At 43.4% G+C, this 24,384-nt stretch overlaps 1 protein-coding gene across 5 annotated transcripts in view; it reads right to left on the minus strand.

Annotated features, from left to right (window-relative positions):
- Nucleotides 1-24,384, minus strand: part of Helz (helicase with zinc finger) — a 167,127-nt gene that overhangs the window by 117,170 nt on the left and 25,573 nt on the right. For all 5 annotated transcript variants that reach the window (XM_085695975.2, XM_085695973.2, XM_048446061.3 and 2 more), the window contains 2 exons: nucleotides 4,302-4,529; nucleotides 1,797-1,833 (listed from right to left, as the gene is read on the minus strand). In XM_085695975.2, coding sequence (XP_085552101.2) covers nucleotides 1,797-1,833; nucleotides 4,302-4,511 — 247 coding nt within the window. In that variant the 5' untranslated portion in view covers nucleotides 4,512-4,529. The remainder of the gene's footprint in view (nucleotides 1-1,796; nucleotides 1,834-4,301; nucleotides 4,530-24,384) is intronic.

Raw genomic sequence — 24,384 nt, forward strand, 5'->3', positions numbered from 1 at the left:
ATGGTGTCTATAAAAATCACAAGTTCAGGGTTGAGGAGAAGGCTCAGTGGTTAAGAGCAATGGCTGCTCTTCCAGAAGATCTGCTTTCAGTTTCTTGCAACTAACTACATGGCAGTTCACAACTGTCTGTAACTCCAGTTCCAGGAGACCAGACACCCTCACACAGACAAAATGTCAATGCACATAAAATAAAAATAAATTAAAACTAAAAAACAAAATCACAAGTTCCCATAATCCTTAACCCAGAAAGCCAACTCTACAGCATGAAAGAAAGGCAACGATTAGCAAGAATGTCTATTATCAGGTGGATTATACTGACAAAGAATGAACCAGAACCTGCTGGAGCCTCATCAATTCGGGAAATAACTTGACTATGTCGTCCACACAAGGGACATCTGTCATGAACTGGAGCCAGTGTATTAACATTAACGTGGAAAGACAACCATGCTATGGCGGCAGAAAAGCAACTTTATGACAAGTATGTTCAAATTCTTTCTTGTTTGCTTTTAGGATTTTATAATTTTATCTTATGTATATTGAGTATTTTGCCCACATGTACATATGTGCACCATATTTGTGCCTGGTGGCCACAGAGGTCAGAGGAAGTGTTGGATCCCCTAGGACAAGAGCTAAAGAAGTTGGTGAGCCACCGTGTGGGTGCTGGAAGTCAAACCTGGACCTTCTGCAAAAAGCAACAAGCGTTCTCTTACCCGCTAAGCCATTTCACAAGCCCCCTTTAAAATTATTTGTTAAAGGAAAAAAAATAAACAATTTATATATGATAAGCATCTGTGTTTCTCAGTGTAGTAAAAGGTAAGTCCACCAGCCCACCACTTCTCCGGGAGAGGAGAAGGAGCCTGTCACATTCCTTTACATTATCTACCATTATATCTGCATTCTGTCTTTTAGAAATGTTCAAAGATGACAAGGATATCTCTAATTCTAATTTAAATCCTAAGCCATTACAGTTCCATTGCAGGTTCACAGAAAGGTCACTGGTCATTAATGAATGATGTCTAAAGTGTGGTCCATGTACAACAAGAGTCTGTAGCATGATTTGGTAACGCGTAAAATAAAAATACTTAATTCTTTTTTGACATTCTGACACAAAGAAGTGAGGAAGCAAAAAATAAAAATTAACATGTCAAATACATCAGCCTCAAGTCCCAGTTATGGAAGAATGAAACACAATTTATATTATCCAGGCCACTGAGCTGTGCAAAATAGCCCAGCAAGAGGGCGTGGGAAGGCACCCTGACCCTCCACCCACAGGCTCTTTCTACTGAGATGCAGCAAGGGCCAAGAAAGGAATTTCCACAACATGAACACTCAGAGAATGTGGATCTTACTGGTCTCAACTTCCGGCCACAAGAAAACAGGAAGGAGCATTTCAGAGCACTCCAGCCAACTCCTAAGGAGAACACTCTGACTCGTTTAAAAAAAAGACAGATATTTTCAACATTCAAAGCTTGGCAATTTAATCAACATGTGTTGCACTTCTTAAGCGTGGCATTTATAGACTATACCTATTTATCCAGACTTTTAAAAGTCTCACTGTCAATGCTCCTTGAGGGAGGGAGGGTGAAGGGGCACATGCAGACAAGAATGCCAACACTCACGCCCACATGCTCACCTGGTATGCCTGTCACAGCAGGAAAGACATCAACCCAATCTGTCACTAGGCACCACAGTAAGATAGGATTGTTAACATTATAATTGCTTTTGAAATTGGCAAAAGAAAATTTTTTAAAATTAAAAATCATCAGATCAGAAAAGGGCCCGTCTTTTACACATACCATGCCTACAATCTTCATCAGCTTGCCCGTAGTTTTTCTACAAAAAGAAAAGGAAAGATACAAGGTAAAATGGCATACTTGAAAGGCTACGACTAAAACCATCAGCAGAGAGCTCAGCTGTCTTTGAGGAGTCAGGAATACTATCAGTCTACCACATACAGGGAGAGTGCACTTCCAAAATCTCCGGGGGTTACCTCCTCCACCCTAGAACCAAGCACCCACTGCACTCCCCTCCAACCACTCTGACAGCTGGGTCACTTCAGCACCTTAGCCAGCCACAACCTCCCCCTGCACCACCTCCTCCTCCACCAATGGCTTGACTAGAGTTCCCATTGCCACAGCCATATCGTCCTCCTTCCCAGCACCCTCCTCACACCTGTTCCCAGAGACACTATCCCTTTCTAAAGCTGACCTTGAAGACACCACCCCCCAAGCTTCTATGCTCCCACAGCTTTTGACAGTTTCCTTTCCACTGATTCTTTCCTAAACAAACATGCTGTTATTTTTTCCAACTTAAAAAACATTCTGACTGAGTCAGGAATGGTGGTGCACACCTTTAGTCCCAGCACTCACAAGGCAGAGGCCAGCAGGGTCTACAGAGCAAGTCCCAAGGCGTGTAGGGCTACACAGAGAAACCCTGTCTTGTGGGGAGCTCGCTCTTGTGACTTTGCTTCTTCCACTGGCTCCTTTTTATCTTTGGTGCCTCCTTGTGGTAGAACTTCTCACAGAGTAGGCTCTGCACACTTGTAAACCTTCATCCAAGAGGCAGAAGGAGGATCACAAGTTGGAGGCCAGCCTGCACCACACAGGGAAGCTCAGGCCAGCCCCAGCTACACAGTGGGGCTGTCCAAAGGAATAAAAACATAGGAAGAAATTCTCCCTGATTCTCCCAGGTTCTCTTTAAGTCAGGCAGCCATTAACTGATCTAAGGAACCTACTCACATAATGTCCATCAGTGATCTCCACTACATCCAGATGAGCCACAGTTCACTGACATGTGCCATTTATTAGACACACTGATATCTCATTTTCTCTACCTAGCTGCACCAACTATGACTCTCACTTTTCCCTTCTACACCCAGCTATTCCTCAGATGTTCTGCATGTTCCTTCTCCACACCCTCTTGACACCATCATCCTGGTCCTTAGTCCCTTCCCTGGTGACCTACACCAAACCTTGTATGCCATCTAACATAGTACCCCATAATCTCTCTTTTTAAAAAAAAATATTTATTTATTTATTTGTTTGTTTGTTTATTGTATATACAATATTCTGTCTCTGTGTGTGCCTGCAGGCCAGAAGAGGGCACCAGACCTCATTACAGATGGTTGTGAGCCACCATGTGGTTGCTGAGAATTGAACTCAGGACCTTTGGAAGAACAGGCAATGCTCTTAACCACTGAGCCATCTCTCCAGCTCCCCCCCCAAAATCTTTTTAATCCCTCTCTCACACAGTCCACTCTTGCACCGTCTCTTCATCTCCAGCCAGATGATTCAATGACACCTCAAACCTGCAAGGCCCAAAACTAAGCTCAAAAACCTGCTCCCTACATACGACCTTGTCATTCCAGCTGAAGGAAACCCCATTTTTCTAAGGGCTCAGTCAAAAAAAGTCAGGGTAAGTGATATGACAGACCTTTCCCTGCACTCAGAGTGCCAGGGTATCTGCTCCTGCTTTGGGCTTCTACACAGCACAGGCTGCATCGCTGTCTATACAAATTAACACTGAGTCTATTGTCTGTTCTTTTTTTGAGACAGGGTCTCTCTACACAGCCTAGCTGTGCTGGAACTCCCTCTGTAGAGCAGGTGATTTCAAGTTGACGGTGATCCTCCTGCCTCTGCCTAGGGCTCAGACTGAAGGTGTGCCACTACCCCTATCACTCTACTAATCTCTTCTGAACACAGCCTAGCTCCTGCTGAACCAAATCCCATCACTGCTCCACTCCAACTGCTGTTGCAGCTCCCCAGCTCACTCTGAGAGGCTCAGAAAGCCCCACAAGACCCCACTGGTCCTATAGCCTTTTCCCTCTCACCCTCATGCATCCTATCCCAGTCACACTGGCCAGCTAGTACTCAAATTCAGCTGGGATTCTGCCTCAGGGTCCCTTTCCTTCAGATTTCCACATGGCTTACCCATCACCTTGACCAGCCTGGGTAACCCCATCTCCAGCACTGCTGCTCCCTGGCTCCTGAGCACTGCTCCTTTCAGCATACTGTCCCTAGTGTGGAGCTGTCTACAATGGCTACTGTTTCTATCTAGGCCTCTACTAGACACTAAGAGGAAGAAGGGCTCTATCAGATAGCATATACTCAATAAATACGTGTTAAATGAGTGAGCACCATAATACAATTTTAAAAACAGTTGTTTGCCATTGGGAATATTCAGCAGTCACCGAGTACTCTTTTATCTGTTCAGGCCCAAATCAGCTGATATGTACAGGAGTGGCCAACATGTGGTCTGCACTGGTACATAACAGCTCTCCATGGTACACCAACAGCACTCACCAATTGCAAGAATGAGGCAATTCTGTAAAGAAGACTCTCGATTTTGATGTGCTCTATCTCCAGGGGACATGGCCCTGTGAAGTCTTTCATGGAGTACTGGCCAAGAGAAAGCAGGGCCTCTGTGCAGTGCTGGAGGGCCATGTCATAGTCCTGCCTCTTCAGTGACTCACACGCTTCTTCACATGACTTTTCGGCTCTTCTGTCTTCCATGACTCAGGGACAAAAATCCTAAACATGAGAAAAGAATGGGTGTGACTTAAAGACTTAGTAAAGAGCTGGAGAGATGGCTCAGCAATTAAGAGCACTTGCTGCTCTTGCAGAGGACCCAAATTCAAGGCCTAGGTTCAGCTCCTGGGCAACTCACAGCTAACTGTAATACCAGTTCCAGAGGATCTGAGACACCTTTGGGTACCTGCATGCATATAGTGAACATACACACAGTTGTACACACATATCCAAAAGAAAAGGTTTTAAATAATAAAAGATCTTAAGATTATTTGTTTAAAAGAAGGCAGCTGGGCAGTGCTGGTTCTCACCTTTAATCTCAGCACTGGGGAGGCAGAAGTAGGTGGATCTCTGTGAGTTCAAGGCCAGCCTGGTCAACAGAGTGAGTTCCAGGACACCAAGGTCTGTTACACAGAGAAACCCTGCCTCAAACCCACACCCCAAAAAAGGAATGAAAGCAAAGACTTAGTAATTATAAACTCTAGCCACATTCCCATCCCCACCAGCTGAATGCCCAGAGGAATGAGCACCTCCTTTAGCGAGCCTCCGTTGTGGACAGTGTAAAATCTAAAATGTATGTTTTATAGTGTATTCACTAAGCTCCAGGCTGGAATACCCAGCAAAAGCAGTCAGAATCAAACTCTTTGTAAGTGAAACAAATGAATGCCAAAGTGCAAATAAAAAGAAGATTCCACTTTTATGACCAAGGGATCAGAAATGCTTCCTACATAAACCTTCAAGGGTCAGCCTCTCGAGTCTTACACTTCTACAGTTGCAGAAAATCAAAGTCCATAAACCATAGGATCTTTTCACACCCTTTAAAAAACTAGCCAAAGTTCAAGCTGGGCGTTACTTTAACTCAGCCCACATTTCCAGAGGTCCAGGCCCTAGGCTAACACCCTCAAACACAGAGGTGGGGTGTGAGATCACCACTTTCCAGGATCTCAGATTAGCAGAGGAGTCAGTCAAGTGCCCAAATTAACAAAGATCAGAAAGATTCATTCCATCTGAGACCTGAGCTGGGTCGGGAAGTGAACAAGAAGTTCACTATACACATGACGGCAGGAGCAAACTCCAGCTTTGCAGAGACAAAGACTCAGCTGAACTAGAGGGCTCAGAGGGTAAGGTGCTTGCAACCCAACCTGGTGACCTGTCAATCCCTGACAACCATGTGGTAGAAAGAACAACCAACCAACCCCCACAAATTTTCCTCTGACCTCCACACATGCACCCACAAAAACAAATAGATGTAATTTTTTTTTTTTACATTTACAAAGGAAGTGTTCAGTTGAACTCAGCGAGAGGAAATAATCCACACATTAAACTCAAGGTGCCAAGAAGAGGCAGGAGGATCAAACACCATGAGACCATGAGAAATGAGGGCTCTCCTCACCAGCAACAGCACATGAAGGACAGGTTGTAAACAAAGTCGGAACCTACTGAAGACGCAGCGGCAGAGCACCTGGCTAACATGTACAGGGTTCTGAATTTGATTCCCAGGACCAGGAAAAAGGAAAGGAGAGAAGAATTATCTGTCAACTACCAATCCTATGAAGAAATGGCTAACAGAAGAGATGGTGTGCACTGACCACTGAGAGTGCACAGGAGCCTTGAGCCAATGACATAGCTCAGTGGAGAATCCTGACAGTTGGAGGTCTCGTAGACTGGACAACTCCTGGATCCTTAACCTTTCCATGGGAGACAACAATTGCTGTACTATTTGGACAACATCCTGTAAATCCTCTAATAAGTCCATATATATTTATGTGTTCATTCTATCAGTTCTGTTCCTTTAGAGAACCCTGACTAATATACAAGTTATTTTTTTAAAAAATGGGGAAAGAGAGAAACTGCTAAAACAGGTCAAGAAAGAGACAATAAGTGGGCCAACAGATGGGCTCAGTCAGTAAAAGTGCTTGCCCAGTAACTTGTTTAACCCATGTATCCCACAGTGAAAGGAGAGAAATAACTCCCAAAAGTTGTCATCTGACCCTCACATGTCAGATGTCATGCTCATACTAATATACACAGATGATACATATATGTAATAATAATAAGTGAAATAGCAAAATTCAAACATGCTTTTTCCAATTCCATCACTCAGTAAATAGAAATCTGATAGAGATGACCTAACTGTAAGAAGTGCCAGTCATGGAGCTGGAGAGATGGCTCAGCAGTTAACAGCACTGGTTGTTATTCCAGAGGACTTGGGTTCAATTCCCAGCACCCACATGGCAGCCCACAACTGTCTATAACTTCAGTTCCATAGAATCTGGCATCCTCACATAGGCAAACATGCAGGCAAAACACCAAAGCACATAAAACAGAAATAATAAATTATTTAAAAAAAATAAGTGACAGTCACAATATTGCTTCAAGGTCAGCTCCTGCCAACATCACTTGCTCAATTCTCTTAGCCTTTCTTCTGCTCTGTAAACCTTCCACACTCCCTGTTGGTCTTATGGAGTTTATCTGTCCTACCACCTCCTCACCATACAGAAATGCTCTTGGCTGGCATCCTCAGCTCCAATCTTAACAACCTGCCCTCAATAAATTGCTCTGTAGTCATCAACTGCAGTGCAGAATAAGAAGCATCAGAAGTAGACACAGTCTTTTAACTTTCAAACTATCAGTACTATAGAAGACACAGCACTGAAAGAACAGGATAAGAATCTAAAAGGGGCATCATCAGTATTTGTCACACTCTATCAAAGGAGTAGAGGAGGTACACTATCATCTCCAATTTCTTCAATTTTGAATTTGCAAGTCTCTCTCTCTCTCTCTCTCTCTCTCTCTGTGTGTGTGTGTGTGTGTGTGTGTGTGTGTGTGTGTGTGTGTGTGTGTGTAAATGTATAAGAAGGCTAGAGGTCAACATCAGGTGTCTTCCACAACTTCTCTCAAACTTTTTAGAAACAGGGTCTCACTATGTAGCCCTAATGGACCACAGATTCACTCTGTAGAACATGTTGGCCTCAAACTCACTGAGATCCTTCTGCCTCTGTCATCATCATCATTTGCTTATGGGGGTTTATCCTGGTGCCCACAAAGGCCAAAAGAGGGTGTCTGAGCCCTGAGGACTAGAGTTACAGACAGTTTTGAGCCACTATGTGGGTGCTAGGGACCAAACCAGGATTCACTGGGAGAACAGCTAGTACCCATAACCACTGAACCATCACTCCAGTTCCTGCCCCTGCCTCTTGACCAAAAGCATGCCCCACAGCCAGCCTGGTGCCACATGCCTTTAATCCCAGCACTCAAGAGGCAAAAACAGGTGGATTTCTGTGATCTCTCTGAGTTCGAGGCCAGTCTGATGTGCAGGAGGTGAGGGGTGGCACAGGCAGTGGTGGTGCACACCTTTAAGCCCAGCACTGGGGAAGCAGAGACAGGCAGATCTCTGAGTACAAGGCCTGCCTGGTCTACCAAGTGAGTTCCAGGACAGCCAATGCTAAACAGAGAAAAGCAACCCTGTCTGGGGAAAAAAAATAAAAAGTGCGTCACTGCATCCATTTTTCCATAGTTTGTTTTTGGTTTGGTTTGGTTTTGTGGAGATAGGGTCTCTTAATGAATCTGGAGTTTACCATTTGCAAAGTTAGGCTGGCTGGCCAAAACCTCCAAGGATCTGCCTGACTCTGTCTCCAACACTGGGTTATAAGCACACACTGCCACACTTGGCTTTTCCTCAGTCCCTCCTGCTGCTAAGCCTCTCCCCAGTTCCTGGAATTTTTAACTAAAAACAAAGCATGGTTTTAATTGTTTATACTCAACATGCTGGGTGTTAACACTTCCTGATGTTGTCGTGTTTTCAAGAGAAGATTTCTGTCCTGGAACCTGATTTATAGACCAAGTAGGCCTTGAACTCGCAGAGATCCACCTGCCTCTACCTCCCAAATGCTGAAATTAAAAGGAAATGCTACCACCACAACTTTTTTCTTTTTTTATAAATTAAATCTTCTTTCAAACATAAAAAATAAAGACTGTGAGACTGGAAAGATGATTCAGAGGTTAAGAGCACTGAATGAGGAAATGGATTCAAATCCCAACACCCACATGCAGTTCACAATTATCTATAAGTACGAGATCTGACATACTCACACAGACATACCCACAAGCAAAACACCAATGCACATAAAATAAAATTTAAAAAAAAGGGAAGCAGAGGCAAGTAGATCTCTGTGAGCTCAATGTCAGCCTGGTCTACAAAGCATGTTCCACAACAGACAAGGTTACACAGAAAAGAAGGAAAAAAAAACCTACTCCTTTCTGTATTGTTCTACTGACTCTGCCACTACACATAAGAATAGCATCACAGGGGATGGAGAAATGAGTCAGCAGTTAAGAGGACTTGCTGCTCTTTCAGAGGACCCAGGTTCAGTTCCCAATACTCTCAATCAATGGTGGCTCACAACCATCTGTAGCTCTAGTTCCCAGGAATCCAATGCCCTCTCCTGACCTTCATGGGCACTGCACACATGTGATATACATATATACAGGCAAAACACCCATACACATAAAAAATAAAAAAATTAAATCTTAAACTGAATATGGTGGTAAATGCCTTTAATTCCAGCACTCAGGAGATAGAGGTAGGTGGATCTCTGGTGTAGAAAGTTCTTCTGTATGTTTGTTGCTTTTATTGGTTAATGAATAAAGCTGTTTTGGCCAGTGGCTAGGTGGGAAAACTAAGCTGAGGGCTGGAGAGATGGCTCAGAGGTTAAGAACGCTGATTGCTCTTACAGAGGTCCTGAGTTCAATCCTCAGCAACCACATGGTGGCTCACAACCATCTACAATGAGATCTGGCACCCTCTTCTGGCCTGCAGGCATACATGGAGGCAGAACACTGTGTACATAATAAATAAAAAATCTTTAAAAAAAAAAAAAAAGAACTACGCTGAACGCTGGTAGAAAGAAGGCAGAGTCAGAGAAGTACACCTCCACTGGAGCCTGGTGGAACTTTGCCGATAGGCCACTACCTTGGTGATGCACAGATTAAAGGAGATGGATTAGTTTAGGATATAAGAATTAGCTAGAGGGGGCTGGAGAGATGGCTCAGTGGTTAAGAGCATTGCCTGCTCTTCCAAAGGTCCTGAGTTCAATTCCCAGCAACCACATGGTGGCTCACAACCATCTGTAATGAGGTCTGGTGCCCTCTTCTGGCCTGCAGGCATACACACAGACAGAATATTGTATGCATAATAAATAAATAAATAAATAATTAGTTAGCTAGAGATATGCTTAAGCTATTGGCCAAACAGTATTGCAAATAATATCATTTCTATGTGATTATTTCGGGGTTGAGAAGCAGGGAATGAACTAACAGCCTCCCCTAACAGATCTCTGTGAGTTCAAGGCCAGCCTGGTCTACAGAGCAAGTTCCAAGACAGCCAGAGCTACAAAGAAACCCTGTCTCAAGAAAGAAAGAAAGAAAGAAGGGAGGGAGGGAGGGAGGGAGGGAGGGAGGGAGGGAGGGAGGGAGGGAGGGAGGGAGGGGAAAAAAGAGAATGACATCCCCAGAGTTGGTACCAAAGCTGGTTTGGGCTGGATAGTTCCATGCTGTAGAAAGCTGCCCTATCTACAGTTGTTTGTTAGACAGCACCCCAGGCCTCCACCTACTAGACACCAGCAGCACATCCCAGACTTATAATAATGAAAAACGTCTCTAGACAGTCACAAATGTCAAGAACTGACAGATAAGTACACAGGTAACAGGAAAGGAAGGATATGGCAGATCCAGCTACTAGGGAGACTGAGGCAAAAAAGATCCCAAGTTCAAACCCTGTCTGGGCTAAGAGGCAAGTTCAAGGACAGCCTGGGCAATTTAATAAAATCCTGTCTCAAAATAAAGTAACTAAAAGGGGCCATCAAGACAGCTAAGATGTAAAGGTGCTTAAGGCCAAGACTGACTTGATCCTTGGGACCCACATAGTGAAAAGAGTTCCTGCAAGTTATCTTTTAACCTAAAGAAAAGTAATTTAAAAGTATTTTTAAATTTTGAAGGTATTTTTACCCAGAGCTGCACAGATGAACCCTGTCTAGAAAAAAAGGACTTCTACATTTTACTTTAAATTATGTACATGAGGTTCATGTATACATATGAATGTAGGTACCCTTGGATCTCAGAGACTGGAGTTATAGGAGATAGTAAGATGCCCAATGTGGGTTCTGGGAATTGAACTCGGGTCTTCTGTAAGAACAGAAATTTGCTCTTACCCACCTATACATTTCTCAGCCCCAGTTTTTGGGTTTCTGATTCAGAGTCTGGCTTACAACTCAAGAGCCATCTCTCCAGCCCTTACTTGTTTTCTAGATTTATTTTTTTTTCTGTGTTTGTGCATGAATTTAAATAAAAGTTTTAAGTAATAAGAGGGCTGAACTTATCCTCAGTGGCAGGTGTTTGCCATACCATTAATAAAGTCCTAGAATAAACCCCAGAAACACAGGAAAGAAAACAGACAAATCACAGATCCCAATTAATGAATCGTCCACCAAGGCTCCCAGCCTATCCCTAGACAAATACAGAAGTAGCAATAAAGGCAAAACTAATATTGCTCAAGCTGAAATCTGTCCTCAGGAAAGAGCATAACTTGGTGATGCAAAACACAGACTGAGTCACAGGCCCCACATTAAAGCTCACTACCCTGCCACTCACTAGCCAGGTGGCCTGGAGCAGGTGACTTACCTGAGACCCTCAATTGCTTACCTGGAAATGAACAGATAATCAAACCTAGCACCTCCCTCCTAGGGTCACTCTGTTAAGTGCTTAACACGATACCTGGTAGTGTCAATTTCCCTAAATTTGAAAATTTTTCTGCTTATGTAAAAATAGAAATCACTTCAGTGAGTTCAAGGCAACCATGGCTACATAACAGAGAACCTTGTCACAAAAAGACCAAAATAATAATACTAATACAATAAGAAGATACTCAACATCATCACAGAAAAGAAAGTTAAAGCTATGATTAAATTATCAAACACATTTACTAGAATAGACAAGTTTAAAGGTTGGGAGGGGAGAAAGACAGACACCTTAACAGTTAAAAGCACTTGCAGCTCTTCCAAAGGACCCAAGTTATGTTCCCTGTGTACATTCAATCCTGGTTTCCGGCCCATACATATAATCTCGGCTCCACAGAAAGCTCAGACAGGAGGATCTCTGGAGCTTGTAGCTGCCAGTCCAGCCAGGAAAGCACGAACCCCGGGTTTAGGACAGATTTTGCCTCTAAAGAACAAGAATACAGTGACAGCTCCTGTCACCTTCTTTTGGCCTCCACATGTGTGCTCAGGCATACACACACACATACACACTGATATACATATCTCAACAACACCCCTTGTTGTATGTGGATACCCCAAGACAATGAGAACCATATTTCCTCAGAAACCAACATAAAAACATTTCCAGACGCTCTATTCATACTTGCTAAAAAAGAAATGCAAACATCCTTCAGCACTGAGCGAGTGAACAAACTGCAGCACTCCCAGGGCAAAAGAACAGTGTACAACAGCGGGGGTGAAGCCAGTGGCTCAATGGGTACAGGTACCTGCCATTCAACCAGAAGACCTCAGTTAGATCCCCAGAGTCCACATGGTGGAAGCAGATAACTAACACCCACATGTTATACTCTAACCTCCACATTCAGACAGGCACACACACGCATACATGCACACAAGAGTATACACACACACACACACAACAGATAGATAAATGTATTAATAATAAAAAAAGCAGTAAGCAGTCATAAAGCTTGCATACTGTATGGTCACAATGACAAGCCAGGGGAAACTATAAACGTTTATATTTACAAATGTTTACATTTACATAGGACAACATGAATGAGCCTGGGGGATGGCACTGTGTTTTGTTTTGTTTTTTTAAATAAAAGCTTTTTGTTTTGTTTTTTAGTGTGTTCAAATGACCACATGAATGTAGGCGCCCAGGAGGCCGGAGGCATCAGATCTTGTGGGAGCTGGAGTTATTGGTGGTTGAGTGGTGCCTGATGTAGGTACTGGGAATTGAACCCCTGTCCTCTGCAAGAGCACCAAATGCTCTTAATCACTGAGCCATTTCTCCATGCCTGATATTGTTCTTAATTCTGACTGGATACTGGTGTCTGAAGAAACCATATATACATTAAAATAATGAAACTATTTGCCAAAAGAGAATCAATTTTACCAGGTAGTAGTGGTGCACATGTAATTCTAGCACTGGGGAGGCAAAGACAGATAATTTGAGTTCCAGATCAGCCTGGTATACATAGAGAGCTCCAGGACAGCCAGGGCCACACACACACAAAAACCCTATCTCAGCAGACAAAAAAAAAAAAAAATTAAATTTAAACAAAATATTAATAATACCAATAAAATAGAAATAATAAAATAAGGTTAAGTCTTATGTCATGATTGACATGCTTTTAGAAAATGGAAAAAATAGACAAAAAAAAAGTGGGTTATTAATAAATAGAAAATGCTCGCATTTCTCTTACTCTTCTTTGGGTTGAAAAGCAAGGATGCAGCCCCAAAAAGAACATTTCCAAATAACCAACAACTGAAGGTTATCTGTCACAAAACGTAGGACGCTTTTGAAGAATGTCATCATAGCTAGATGGTTGGTCTGGGTCCAAAGTAAATACTGGGAAAAAAATAAAAACCAGTGGTGTGCCACGGCATGGCAAAGCCTTGTCAGTATCGGGCATCATGAAAGCATGGCTCTCCTACATGCACCTCTGTCTGTGACAGAAACAAATCAGCAATCCACCTTCAAATCTAGTCATGAAATCTACTGTTTGTTCCCGAAGTCCTGGAATTTGTTGCTATGTAGACCAGACTGGCCTCAAACTCACAGAAACCTACCTGGCAAGATTAAAGCCATGTGCCACCATGCCCACCCTAATTTTATTTAGAAAAAATCACTAGGCGTGGTGGCATACAGCACTCAGAAGGCTGAAGCAAGAAGATGCCACAACTCCAGAACCAGTCTCCAAAAACAATACAAAATGGGGCAGAGGTGAATGCTCAGTGAGTAAAATATCTGAAACATAAGCATGAGGACCCGAGTTCAATCCCCAGCAACTGCGTAAAAGTCATGCACATTTATAATTCCAACACTGGGAAGGTAGAGCTAGGAAGATCCTGGGGCTTGCTTGCCAACCTCATCAGTGAGCTCTAGGGCTGTGAGAGACTTTGTCTCAAAAAGAAAAAAAATAGAAATCAATTGAGGAGGACTTACAACAGCACCTCTGTCCTTCACCCGTGTGTGCGCACACCACGCATACATACATACACAGATACAAATCGAACCAGTTGCATTCTTTACATAAATTTCTCTTGTCAGCCAGGACTGTTACACAGAGAGACCCTATCTGAGAAAAACAAACAAAACAAAACACTAAATATGATGACACATGCCTGTAATTCCAGCCCTCAGGAGGTGGAGGCAGGAGGGTGAGAAATTCAAAGAAATTCTCAGGTATTCTCAGAATTCAAAGCCAGCCTGGTTACACGAAATCCTGTCTCCAACAGGGCAGATAAGGCAGCTCAACAGGTAAAGGTACTTTGCTGCCAAACTTGATGACCTGAGTTCAATCTCCAGGACCCACATGGTGGATGGAAAGAGAGAACTAACTCCTGCCAAGCTGTTCTCTCACCTCCATGTGGATGCTGGGGCATGTACTTGCTCACATACATGTCTACATACATGCACACTCACACATATATACATACACACATAATAAATGTAAAAAAAATAATTGGACTCTATTCATATTTTAAAATTTTTAATTAACAGATTTAACCACATTAAATATTTTTAAGTTTCTTTACAAAACAAAGAATACAGATATTTTGAAGAACTACCAGAAAAAAACTGAAATCCACATTTTCTTCTTCTTTTTTAAAACAGGATTTCTCTGTAGCTTTGAAGCCTGAACTCACTCTGTAAGACCAGGCTGGCCTTGAACTCACAGAGATCCAACTCCCAAGTGCTGGGATTGAAGGCACCACTGCCTGGCTTGAAATCCACATTTAAGGTGCCTATAATTTGCATAACACATTATTTTGTCTGTGTAATTTCCAGTGATCACAGAAAGAAATTCTGACTGACCCACATGACCTCCTGAGAGGCAGGGCATGGCAGACACAGCAGAAAGCATGAGGTCTGCCAAGACACAGATGGATCTGGGCTAGCACAGCCTGGAATTCACTACATGGTACAACTGTCATGCTTCCTCTGGGGAAAAAGGAATCATCACCACCCCCCAGAGGGCACATGATACCAGATGCTCACCTACTAATGCCCAAACTCATGACCTAGCACCTGGGTCACTCACTCTGGCCAAAAGCCAACTTTCTCAGCACCCTACACACGAACACCAAGGGCAGTCAGATCCCGACGACACTGTTAGCCTGCCCACAGCACTCTTCTCAGCCTCTCGGTCCGACCTACATCCTGTGCTGCTTTCAATGACCTCCTCAAACCAGCCTTCCTTGTTACAGAACTACTGGGCCTTCGACATCTTTACCTTGGATTATATATCATGTACAATGCTTATCTGCCCAATACTACCATCTTATATAAACAGACATCACGTTTGCTGCTATTTTTATTCCCAGAGCAACCACTACATTCACTAAAAGTATTCAGTAAGAACTTCAGATGAACTGTCCAAAGAAATGACCTAGAATAACTAAAATACCAGGATTCCAAGAACTGTCGTGTATGAATTCAGTTGTCACTAGAATGCCAGACAGACAAGGAACACAATATTAGCTTCTACATCATCTGTTTTGCCCAGACTGGAGTCTGTTATGGTTCTATGGATACATAGGTAAAATATCCTGCAGGGCAAAATTTTATTTATTGTACTGTACTTACAATACAGCAGCCTTGCATTTTTCTCGAAAACGCAAGGCCACTGAGTACACACACACACATACACAGGGAAGGGGGAAGGAAGGAAGGAAGGAAGGAAGAAAGGAAGGAAGGAAATAAACTTTAAGGGCCAATGAGCTAGCTCGGTGGATAAAGACACCTGCTGCCAAACCTGAGGACCTGAGTTCTACTCCTGGATCCACGTTGTGGAAGGAGCACTGGCTCCCCTAAGTTCTCAGCAAACTGTCCACTGCCGTATCCATGCACACATGCTCACACACAGGTGCTCATGCACACACAATAATAACTATAAAAAACAATAGTTTTAACTGCTAAACATAAAAGAAGCATTAGGAAACTAAGCTTCTGAGAAAAAACTAGAAGAAATCAAGTTTATCAACCACATTTCATTGAGAATTCCTTCTTTCATAATGTGGTAATGCTTCTAAACTCCAAATGCTTAGCAAAGAAAAATGTTTTAGTTTTCGTGTTTATTTATTTAAGACAAGCTCTTATAAGCCATAGCTCAGGCTAGCCAAGAACTCATTATGTAGCCCAGGCTAGTAGAAACTCACAGCAATTCTCCTGCCTTGGCACGAACCACCACATCAGAACTGTAGAAAATGGTTTTCTCAGAATATGTATGTGCGTCCACCCACGGAGATGGTGGGACTGATCTAATGGAGCTCACCAAGGCCAGCTGGACTGGGATTGATGGAGCATGTGATCAAACCAGACTCTCTGAATGTGTCTGAGAATGAGGGCAGACTGAGAAGCCAATGATAATGGCACTGGGTTTTGATTTTACTGCATGTACTGGCTTTGTGGGGAGCCTAGTCTGTTTGGATGCTCACCTTCCTAGACCTGGATGGAGGGGGAAGGGCCTTGGACTTCCCACAGGGCAGGGCACCCTGACTTCTCTTAGAACTGGAGAGGGAGGGGGAGTGGGGGAAGTGGGAGGGAAATGGGAGGATGGAAGGAGGTGGAAATTTTTAATAAATAAATAAATTAAAAAATAAAAGTAAATATGAAAAAAAAGAAAGAAAATGGTTTTTTCTCTTTATTTGTTCTTTGTGTCTTTCACATCATGCATCTCCATCTCACTCATTCTCCGTTCCTTGTCCTTGCAACCTCCCCATCCAAAATAAAATAAAGTAAACAGAATCAACCTCGTCATGGAAGCTATAGTTTCACACAGTACATCCTTTTTTTTTTTTTTTTTTTTTTTTGGTTTTTCAAGACAGGGTTTCTATGTGTAGCCCTGGCTGTCAAGGAACTCATTCTATAGAACAGGCTGGCCTCAAACTCAAAGATCTGACTGCCTCTGCCTCCTGGTGCTGAGATTAAAGGCGAGCACCACTAGGGAGGCACAAGCCACTGAGTTTTTTTCATCTACGTTGTTCACGCTACTTTAAAAAAAAAATCAAGCCAGAGGCAGAGGCAGGCAGATCTCTGTGAGTTTGAAGCTAGCCTGGTCTACAAAGCCAGTTCCAAGACAGCCAGAGCTACACAGAGAAACCTTGTATCAAAAAACTAAAAAAAAAAAATCTTCTGGAAGAGCATAAAGCAAACCAGGCCACTTTCCTTCTGCACACAAAATCAGTGTCATGGGATCCCTTCCCACATGTGGTTCACTGCAGGTGACGGGAAGGAAAGAGATGAGAGACAACACTGAAGTGGAAGTGCTGAGCACTCAAACACTCCTCTTCCCACATTTCTGCATCCACTAGTTTCCTAAAAGAAATGCCTAAAATTAGCAACTCATCATTCTCACCCGGGTGGTAGTGACACACACCTTTAATTCTAACACTAAGGAGGCAGAGTCAGGCAGATTTCTGAGTTTGAGGCCAGCCTGGACTACAAAGCAAGTTCCAAGACAGCCAGAGCTGTTATAGAGAGAAACCCTATCTCAAAAAAACAAAAACAAGAACAACTCATTGTTCTCTACACTGCCAGATCTCCAAGCACGGATCCTTTCTGTGTTTCCAGGATGAGACAAGAAGCAAGTGCTCCACGTATAGAGGTTTATTATTTGTGTTTTAATAAATAAAGCTTGCCTGAAGATCAGAGTGCAAAGCAGTCACACTAGTCAGCCACACAGGCCAGGGAGTGGTGGCTCACACCTTTAATCCCAGGACTTCAGAGACAGAGGCAGATCTCTGAGTTCAAGGTCACCCTGGGCTACACAAAATTGAATCTGTCTAAAGGAGAAACAGAGCTCACATAATGGTGATCCCAGCACTTGGGATCCCACACCTTTAATCCCAGCACTAGAGAGGTGGAGGCAGGAGTGGCTGGGCAGAGAGAGGAATATAAGGGGGAAGAGATGGGAGCTCAATAGAGTGTAGAGTGTTAGAATTCGTGGAGACAGGATCTCGACCCTTCAGTCTGAAGATTTGGAAGAAGTAAAAAGTCTCTCTATTAGTTAGTTGCTTTGCTTTTCTGATCTTCAGGCTAAACCCCAATTATCTGTCTCTGGTTTTTATTATTCATGCTACACCACTAGGAACCTATCCCCATGTTTACCTCAGGCTCCCAACCATAACCATAACTTCACCTGATTTATACTTAGGATCCCTATACCTGCATACCCTCCCCCCACCTCCCAGTCACCACCTCTCTCCATCTCCAAAATACTTCTTAAATCTACTACTGCTTTCCAAAACTGCCAACTTAATTCAAGCCTTCATCACACTTCACTTAACTGCCATAAATCCAACCAGCCTCTTGTGCCTCACTCTGCTTCCTACTAAGCCACCCACTCACACAATCCTGCTTATGGGCAGCACCACCTTCCACTCCATGTCACTACTACCCCAGGACCCATGTAACTAGGACATGCAGGTCCCGCTCTGCCCCAGGTTTCCTTCTACACTCTTCTTCCGATTGTTCTTCATCTTGTGACTTATATGCCACCCTTTCAGGCTGGAATGACCCATTCCCCCACCAAGTCCCTAAGGACTTCATCAGAAGACCTCATTTGGTCTTTCAGTTTCTGTCGCCTACATTCCCTTTACAAGACAGTCCACTTCTCTCCAACGGGAACTACAATTTTGCTTCCAATTCTCAGAACAGAGTTTCCCAAAGCACATGCTGAGGCACAGACATGCCATGAATGAGGTAGGGATGTCTGACCATAATGGTATCCTCAGCCACAAGGGACATAAGAAGACAAAAGCCCTAACTGATTAAGCCTCAAGCAGATTCCTCCTTCACCCCAGTACATGCCTTTGTGAGATCTGAAGTACTCAGGTGACACAACCCTGCGGTGGAAATGTCCACTAAGCACTTGCTAAGGTGAATCTTGGAATCACCGACTATCCATCCCACTTTGGCCACAATCCCCAATATCACTTACCACTCAGACTATATCCTCATTACAAGCTTTTTCAATGAGCTCAGTCTGGCTATCTTCCTAACAATTATTCATTGGCTGGTTATACTTCCCTTACCATGCAAAGCCCACATCAATTTTGATTGCATAATAATGCAAAAGAGAAGGACAAAGATGACTCAAACAGTTAAAACAACATTAAAGGTCAATGAGATACAAGAGTCATTTTATACTACTAAATCAGAAGAAAATGTTTACAAAAACATGAACTTCTATCCAACTTACAGTCCAAGAGGAAAATCTGTATTTGCTAGCAGTACAAATTGGCATGACATCCTTGGTGCTAGAGTAAAACAACACACATCAAAATCCATAAAAACATTCATTAACATAAATATCCTCCAACATAATAGCATACTCCAAAATTTGTGCTAGAGATATAGTCAGAAGGGGTGTGTGTGTGTGTGTGTGTGTGTGTGGTGCGGGAGAATTATCTGTATTCTGTCAATCATGTATTTTAATAAAACGCTGATTGGCCAGGCAGGCAGTATAGGCGGGAAAGCCAGACAGGAAGTAGGGGTGGAGCAAAGAGACTGGGAGTATTCTGGAAGCAGAGCTCCCTCAGCCACTCCTGTACAGACCACCGAAGAGGCAACATGTAAGCTGTCACACTGAGAAAGGTACTGAGCCCATGTGGCTAAAATAGATAAGGATAATGGGGTAATATATGTTATAAGAGCTAATAAGTAGCCTGACCAAATGGGCCAATCAGTTTATAACCTTATGGAGTCCTGTGTGTAATTTCTCTTTGGGATTTGCCGGCTGTTGGGGTACCGGGCGGGACGGAAACCCCAACAAGCCGGCCCTCATGTTACATGTGTGTATTCCAGAGGTCCTGAGTTTAATTACCAGCAATCACATGGTAGCGCACAACCATCTAGAATGGGATCTAATGCCCTTTTCAGGAGTGTAGGTGTACACGCAGACAAAACACTCATACATACATATATCTTTTTTAAAAATGGCTAACTGAAAACCAGCCAGCAACATAAATAACTAATGCAAAAAGAGAGACATACATAATGCAGTTCAGTTGGCAGGATGCTGGTCTATCATGCACAAAGCCCTGGGTTCAGTTCCCACAGTGTGGTAGCTACACATCAGGAGGTGGAAGCAGGAGAGAAATTCAAGGTCATCTGAGGCCACAAAATGTGTCTGAGGCCAGTTTCCATGTGTAAATTAAAATTGTAAAATTTCTCACCCTGCCCTTGGTTTGTTTTCTCTGTCTAGCCTGCCATGGCTGTCTCATAACTTGCTCTGTAGACCAGGCTGGCCTTGAACCCAGTGATCTGTCTTCATTTGCATCCAAGTGCTGGGATTAAAGGCATGTACCACAATTCTCATCTTAAAATTTTGAAATTTATAACCTGAAATGTTCATCAACATATAATTAGTTTTTAAAGCATCAAAATACTACATATCATAACTTAAAGCAGATCAGTGCCTAGCCCAATCATCATCAGGGAGGCTTCCTCCAGCAGCTCATGGGAAAGAAGCAGGCCCCACGGTCAAACACTAGGCGGAGTTTGGGGAACCCCTCAGGAGAGGGATAGGAGGGACTGTAGGAGTTAGAGGGGTGGAGGACACCAGGAGAACAAGGCCGACAGAATAGACTAAGCAGGGCACATAGAGGATTACAGACAGTGAAGCATCAAACACGGAGCCTGCAAGGGCCGGCACTAAGTCCTCTGTATGTATGCTGTTGTCAGCTTGGGGTTTCTGTGAGACTCCTAACCATGGGAGTAAGTGTGCCTGACTCTTAGGCCTGTTCTTAGGACCCATTTCCACCTATGAGGGTTTGTGTCTAGTCTTACTGCATCTTGTAATGCTGTGTTCAGTTGATATCCCTGGGAAGCCTATTCTTTTCTGAAGAAGAACAGAGGAACAGTGGATCTAGGGGAGAGCGGAGGTGGGAGGAGGGCTGGGAGGAGAGAAGGGAGGGAAGGTTATAGTCAGGTAGTCAGGGTATATTTATGAGAGAAGAAAAAAGGAAAGGGAAGGGAAAGGAAGGGAGGGGAGAGGAGAGGGAAGAGAAGGAGGAGGAGGAGAAGCAGCAGCAGCAGCGCTGTACCTGGGCAGTGGTGGCACACACCTTTAATCCCAGCACTCAGGAGGCAGAGGCTTTAGCTAGTTCCAGAACAGCTAGGGCTGTTACACAGAGAAACCCTGTCTGTCTCGGGGGGGGGGGTGTGGGGTAGAAGACCATGCCCTGCTCTTATAAAGGACCAGAACTCTGGTTCCAGCACCAATGTCAGGCGGCTCACAACTGCCTATAACTGCAGCTGCAGGGGATCTGTCCCTTTTTCTTCTGGCCTCTGTAGCCACCCACACACATGTGTGTTCACACAGAAACAAACATAATAAATAATAAGATAATTGTAAAAGAAAAAGAATGCTCCAATACACCCAGAAAACGAGTGTCTAGACGGTAGCTGGGTCATAAGAACAGAACCACCCATCCCTCTGGCCAGGATGACCATACCATGGTTACCTCCCCTCAGTTTTCTTGTCTTTTTTTTTTTTGAAACAGGGTCGATCCTCCTGCCTCAGCTTTTCTAGTGTTGGGTTGGTCTATTAGACTTTTTTTTAATATTTTAATAATTTATTTACTTTTATTTTATATGCATTGGTGTTTTGCCTGTATGTCTGTGTAAGGATGTCAGATCCCCTGGAACCTGAATTACAGACAGTTGTGAGCTGCTATATGGGTGCTGGGGATTGAACTTGGGTCCTCTAGAGGAGCTGCCAGTGCTCTTAACTGCTGAGCTATTTTTTCAGCTCCCTTTATTAGATCTTAGAAACAAAGTCTCACTATAGCTCAAGGTGGCTTGGGATTCCATATGCCGTCCAAGCACCTTATCTAGTAATTCTCCAGTCTTCCCAAGTACTGATATACAAACATGACCCTCTTTGCCTGTCTCCATCTTAGTTTATCAAGGACCAATAATTTACCTCAAATAGACTTCCAACCCTCTCTACATACCTACAAGAGATGAATGGCGCAAAATGCACACTTACTCAAGAGACAAAAAAGAATAATCGCGAGTTACTGTAATGACTAGGGAGCCATGATCACATGTAAACTTCAAAAATACACAGGTTTGCTGTGTTCATGTCTCTAGGAGTCACAAGAACATTGTGCTGACTCAGCAAGGGGTTGTTATAGTGAAAAGACAGGCAGGTTCAAGGATGTATCAAAGAACCAGGGGCCAGAAAAACAGACAGAAGATCCAGGTGTGGTCGCACACTCTGCTAATACTAATTCTCAAGAGAGGCACAGACAGCAAGAGTCCAGGTTTGAAGTCAGCCTAGACTATACTGCAAAAGTATGTCTTAAAACCAAAAATTAGTCAAAAAGAAAAGAAATGTTCACTTACACACAGTAAAAATGACTAAAATCTCAAGCTTATACCAAATGATAAAAAGTAGCCAGCAAGTTCTTATAAATATTACCAACCAGAGTTCAAACGGCAAGATAGCAAAGCTTTCTGGAGAGGAGGATGCCTAACAAAAGGCTAGTATTGAAAATAAATGGAGGGCCGGGCGGTGGTGGCGCACGCCTTTAATCCCAGCACTCGGGAGGCAGAGGCAGGCGAATCTCTGTGAGTTCGAGGCCAGCCTGGTCTACAAGAGTTAGTTCCAGGACAGGCACCAAAAACTACAGAGAAACCCTGTCTCAAAAAATCAAAAAAAAAAAAAAAAAAAAGAAAATAAATGGAAAATAAATTTAGAGCCAGTGACAGCAAGTGCATCTTGTGTGCTCACAGCCCGAGGGTTCATCCCAGAATCAAAATAAGAAATCTTGATGCTAGTGACCTACTGAAGAACACTAAGTCTTCCAGGAGCTCGGGATATAGTTACAGGAGAGTTCTTGACTGGCATGCACAAGGCTTGTGTTCAATCCCTAGCATTGCAAAAGAAAAACCAGGAATGAAACAGGGATCCAGGAAGACCAGGCTAGATTCACCCGCTTTTGCCCCCCACCATCCTCACCCCCGAATGCTGGGATTAAAGGCATGCATCACCATGCTCACTTAAAACTGTGAAGTTTATAACATGATAAAAGTTTTTAAAGTGTCAAATTATTACAAATCATAATTGAAAGTATGAACATTTTGAAATGCAATGCCAAAGAGAAAAGCTACTGTTTCTGGCTAATAAACCCAAACACTGAACAATTTCCTTTTTTTTTTTAACTTTTTATTTATTTATTTATTAAAAATTTCCACCTCCTCCCCGCCTCCCTTTTCCCTCCCCCTCACCATCTCCCCCTCCCTAACACTGAACAATTTCAACACTAAGAAACTTTGTTAATAGATAGATAGAGTTTTTGCTGGCCTAGAACTTGCTATGCAGTTGAAGCTAACCTTGATTTTCCCACCCTTCTGCCTCAGCCTCCTGACTACTGAGACTTAAGATATATACCAAGCACACCTGGCTCTCTAGCTTTTCTATTTTAACATCAAAGACCAAGAGAATGGACCAAGAAGATTGGCTAACTCTCTTTAGTTAGTATGCATTTCAGCAAAATGTAAATAATCTGAAAGGTTGATAGCGTTAAATAAAGGCAATATAATCCTTAGGAACAAAGTCCCACCTTTTGTTTCTACTGAAATAGTCTCAATATCTCAGCCCTCCAAACTGATTATGAACGTAACAGATGTATTTTATACAATCATCCATGCATAGTCATCCATGACCCAACGTAAAGAGTAGATATTGAGGAAAGCAGCTCAGACTTTGTCTTCAGAACACAAGGTGCCTAGCACTTAAGAATACTGAGATAGAAGCTGACGGGAACTCCCCATCACAGGAGACAAACTGAGCCTCAGTGCCTTTACTCACTCAAAACCAAAGTGCAGGAAGAACCTCTCCCTACCACTGCCCTTGATCTCTGCACACAGAGCAGCAGGAAGTACCTTGAGCTATCTTTGGCTAATCTGTGCAGAAGCCAACTCAGTTAGGTCCTACAGCCCCAGGCTGCCTGCTTCCTGCGCCTGTATCATTCCACATCAACTTTTCGGGCCAGACTTGTCAAGATGAAGTCTCCAAACATCACCAAGGTACAGTGACACATAGGTATAAAAATGTCACAGTGAGGGGCAAGAGAGATGGCTTAGCAGTTAGGAGCCCTGGCTGCTCTTCGGGAGGACCTGAGTTCAAGTCCCAGCAACCACACGGCAGCTCAAACCATTTGTAATGGGATCTGATAACCTCTTTTGGTGTGCAGGAAAACATGCAGACAGACTACTCACGCATTAAAAAAAAATAACAGATTTTTTTTAAAAGTCATGGGGACTGGAGAGGTAGCTCAGAGATTAACAGTACTGACTGGTCTTCCAGGGGACCCAGGTTCAATTCCCAGCACCCACATGGCAGCTCACAACTGTCTGTAACTCTAAGATCTGACACCCTCACACAGACATATATGTAGCAAAATGCCAAAGCACATAAAATAATTAATAAAAGTGCTGGGCGGTGGTGGTGCACACCTTTAATCCCAGCACTTGGGAGGCAGAGGCAGGTGGATCTCTGTGAGTGTGAGGCCAGCCTGGCCTACAGGCAAGTTCCAGGATAGGGTCCAAAGCTACAGAGACA

Source organism: Myodes glareolus, chromosome 9 (assembly GCF_982192425.1).
Source record: "Myodes glareolus chromosome 9, mMyoGla1.1, whole genome shotgun sequence".
Lineage (NCBI taxonomy): Eukaryota > Metazoa > Chordata > Mammalia > Rodentia > Cricetidae > Myodes > Myodes glareolus.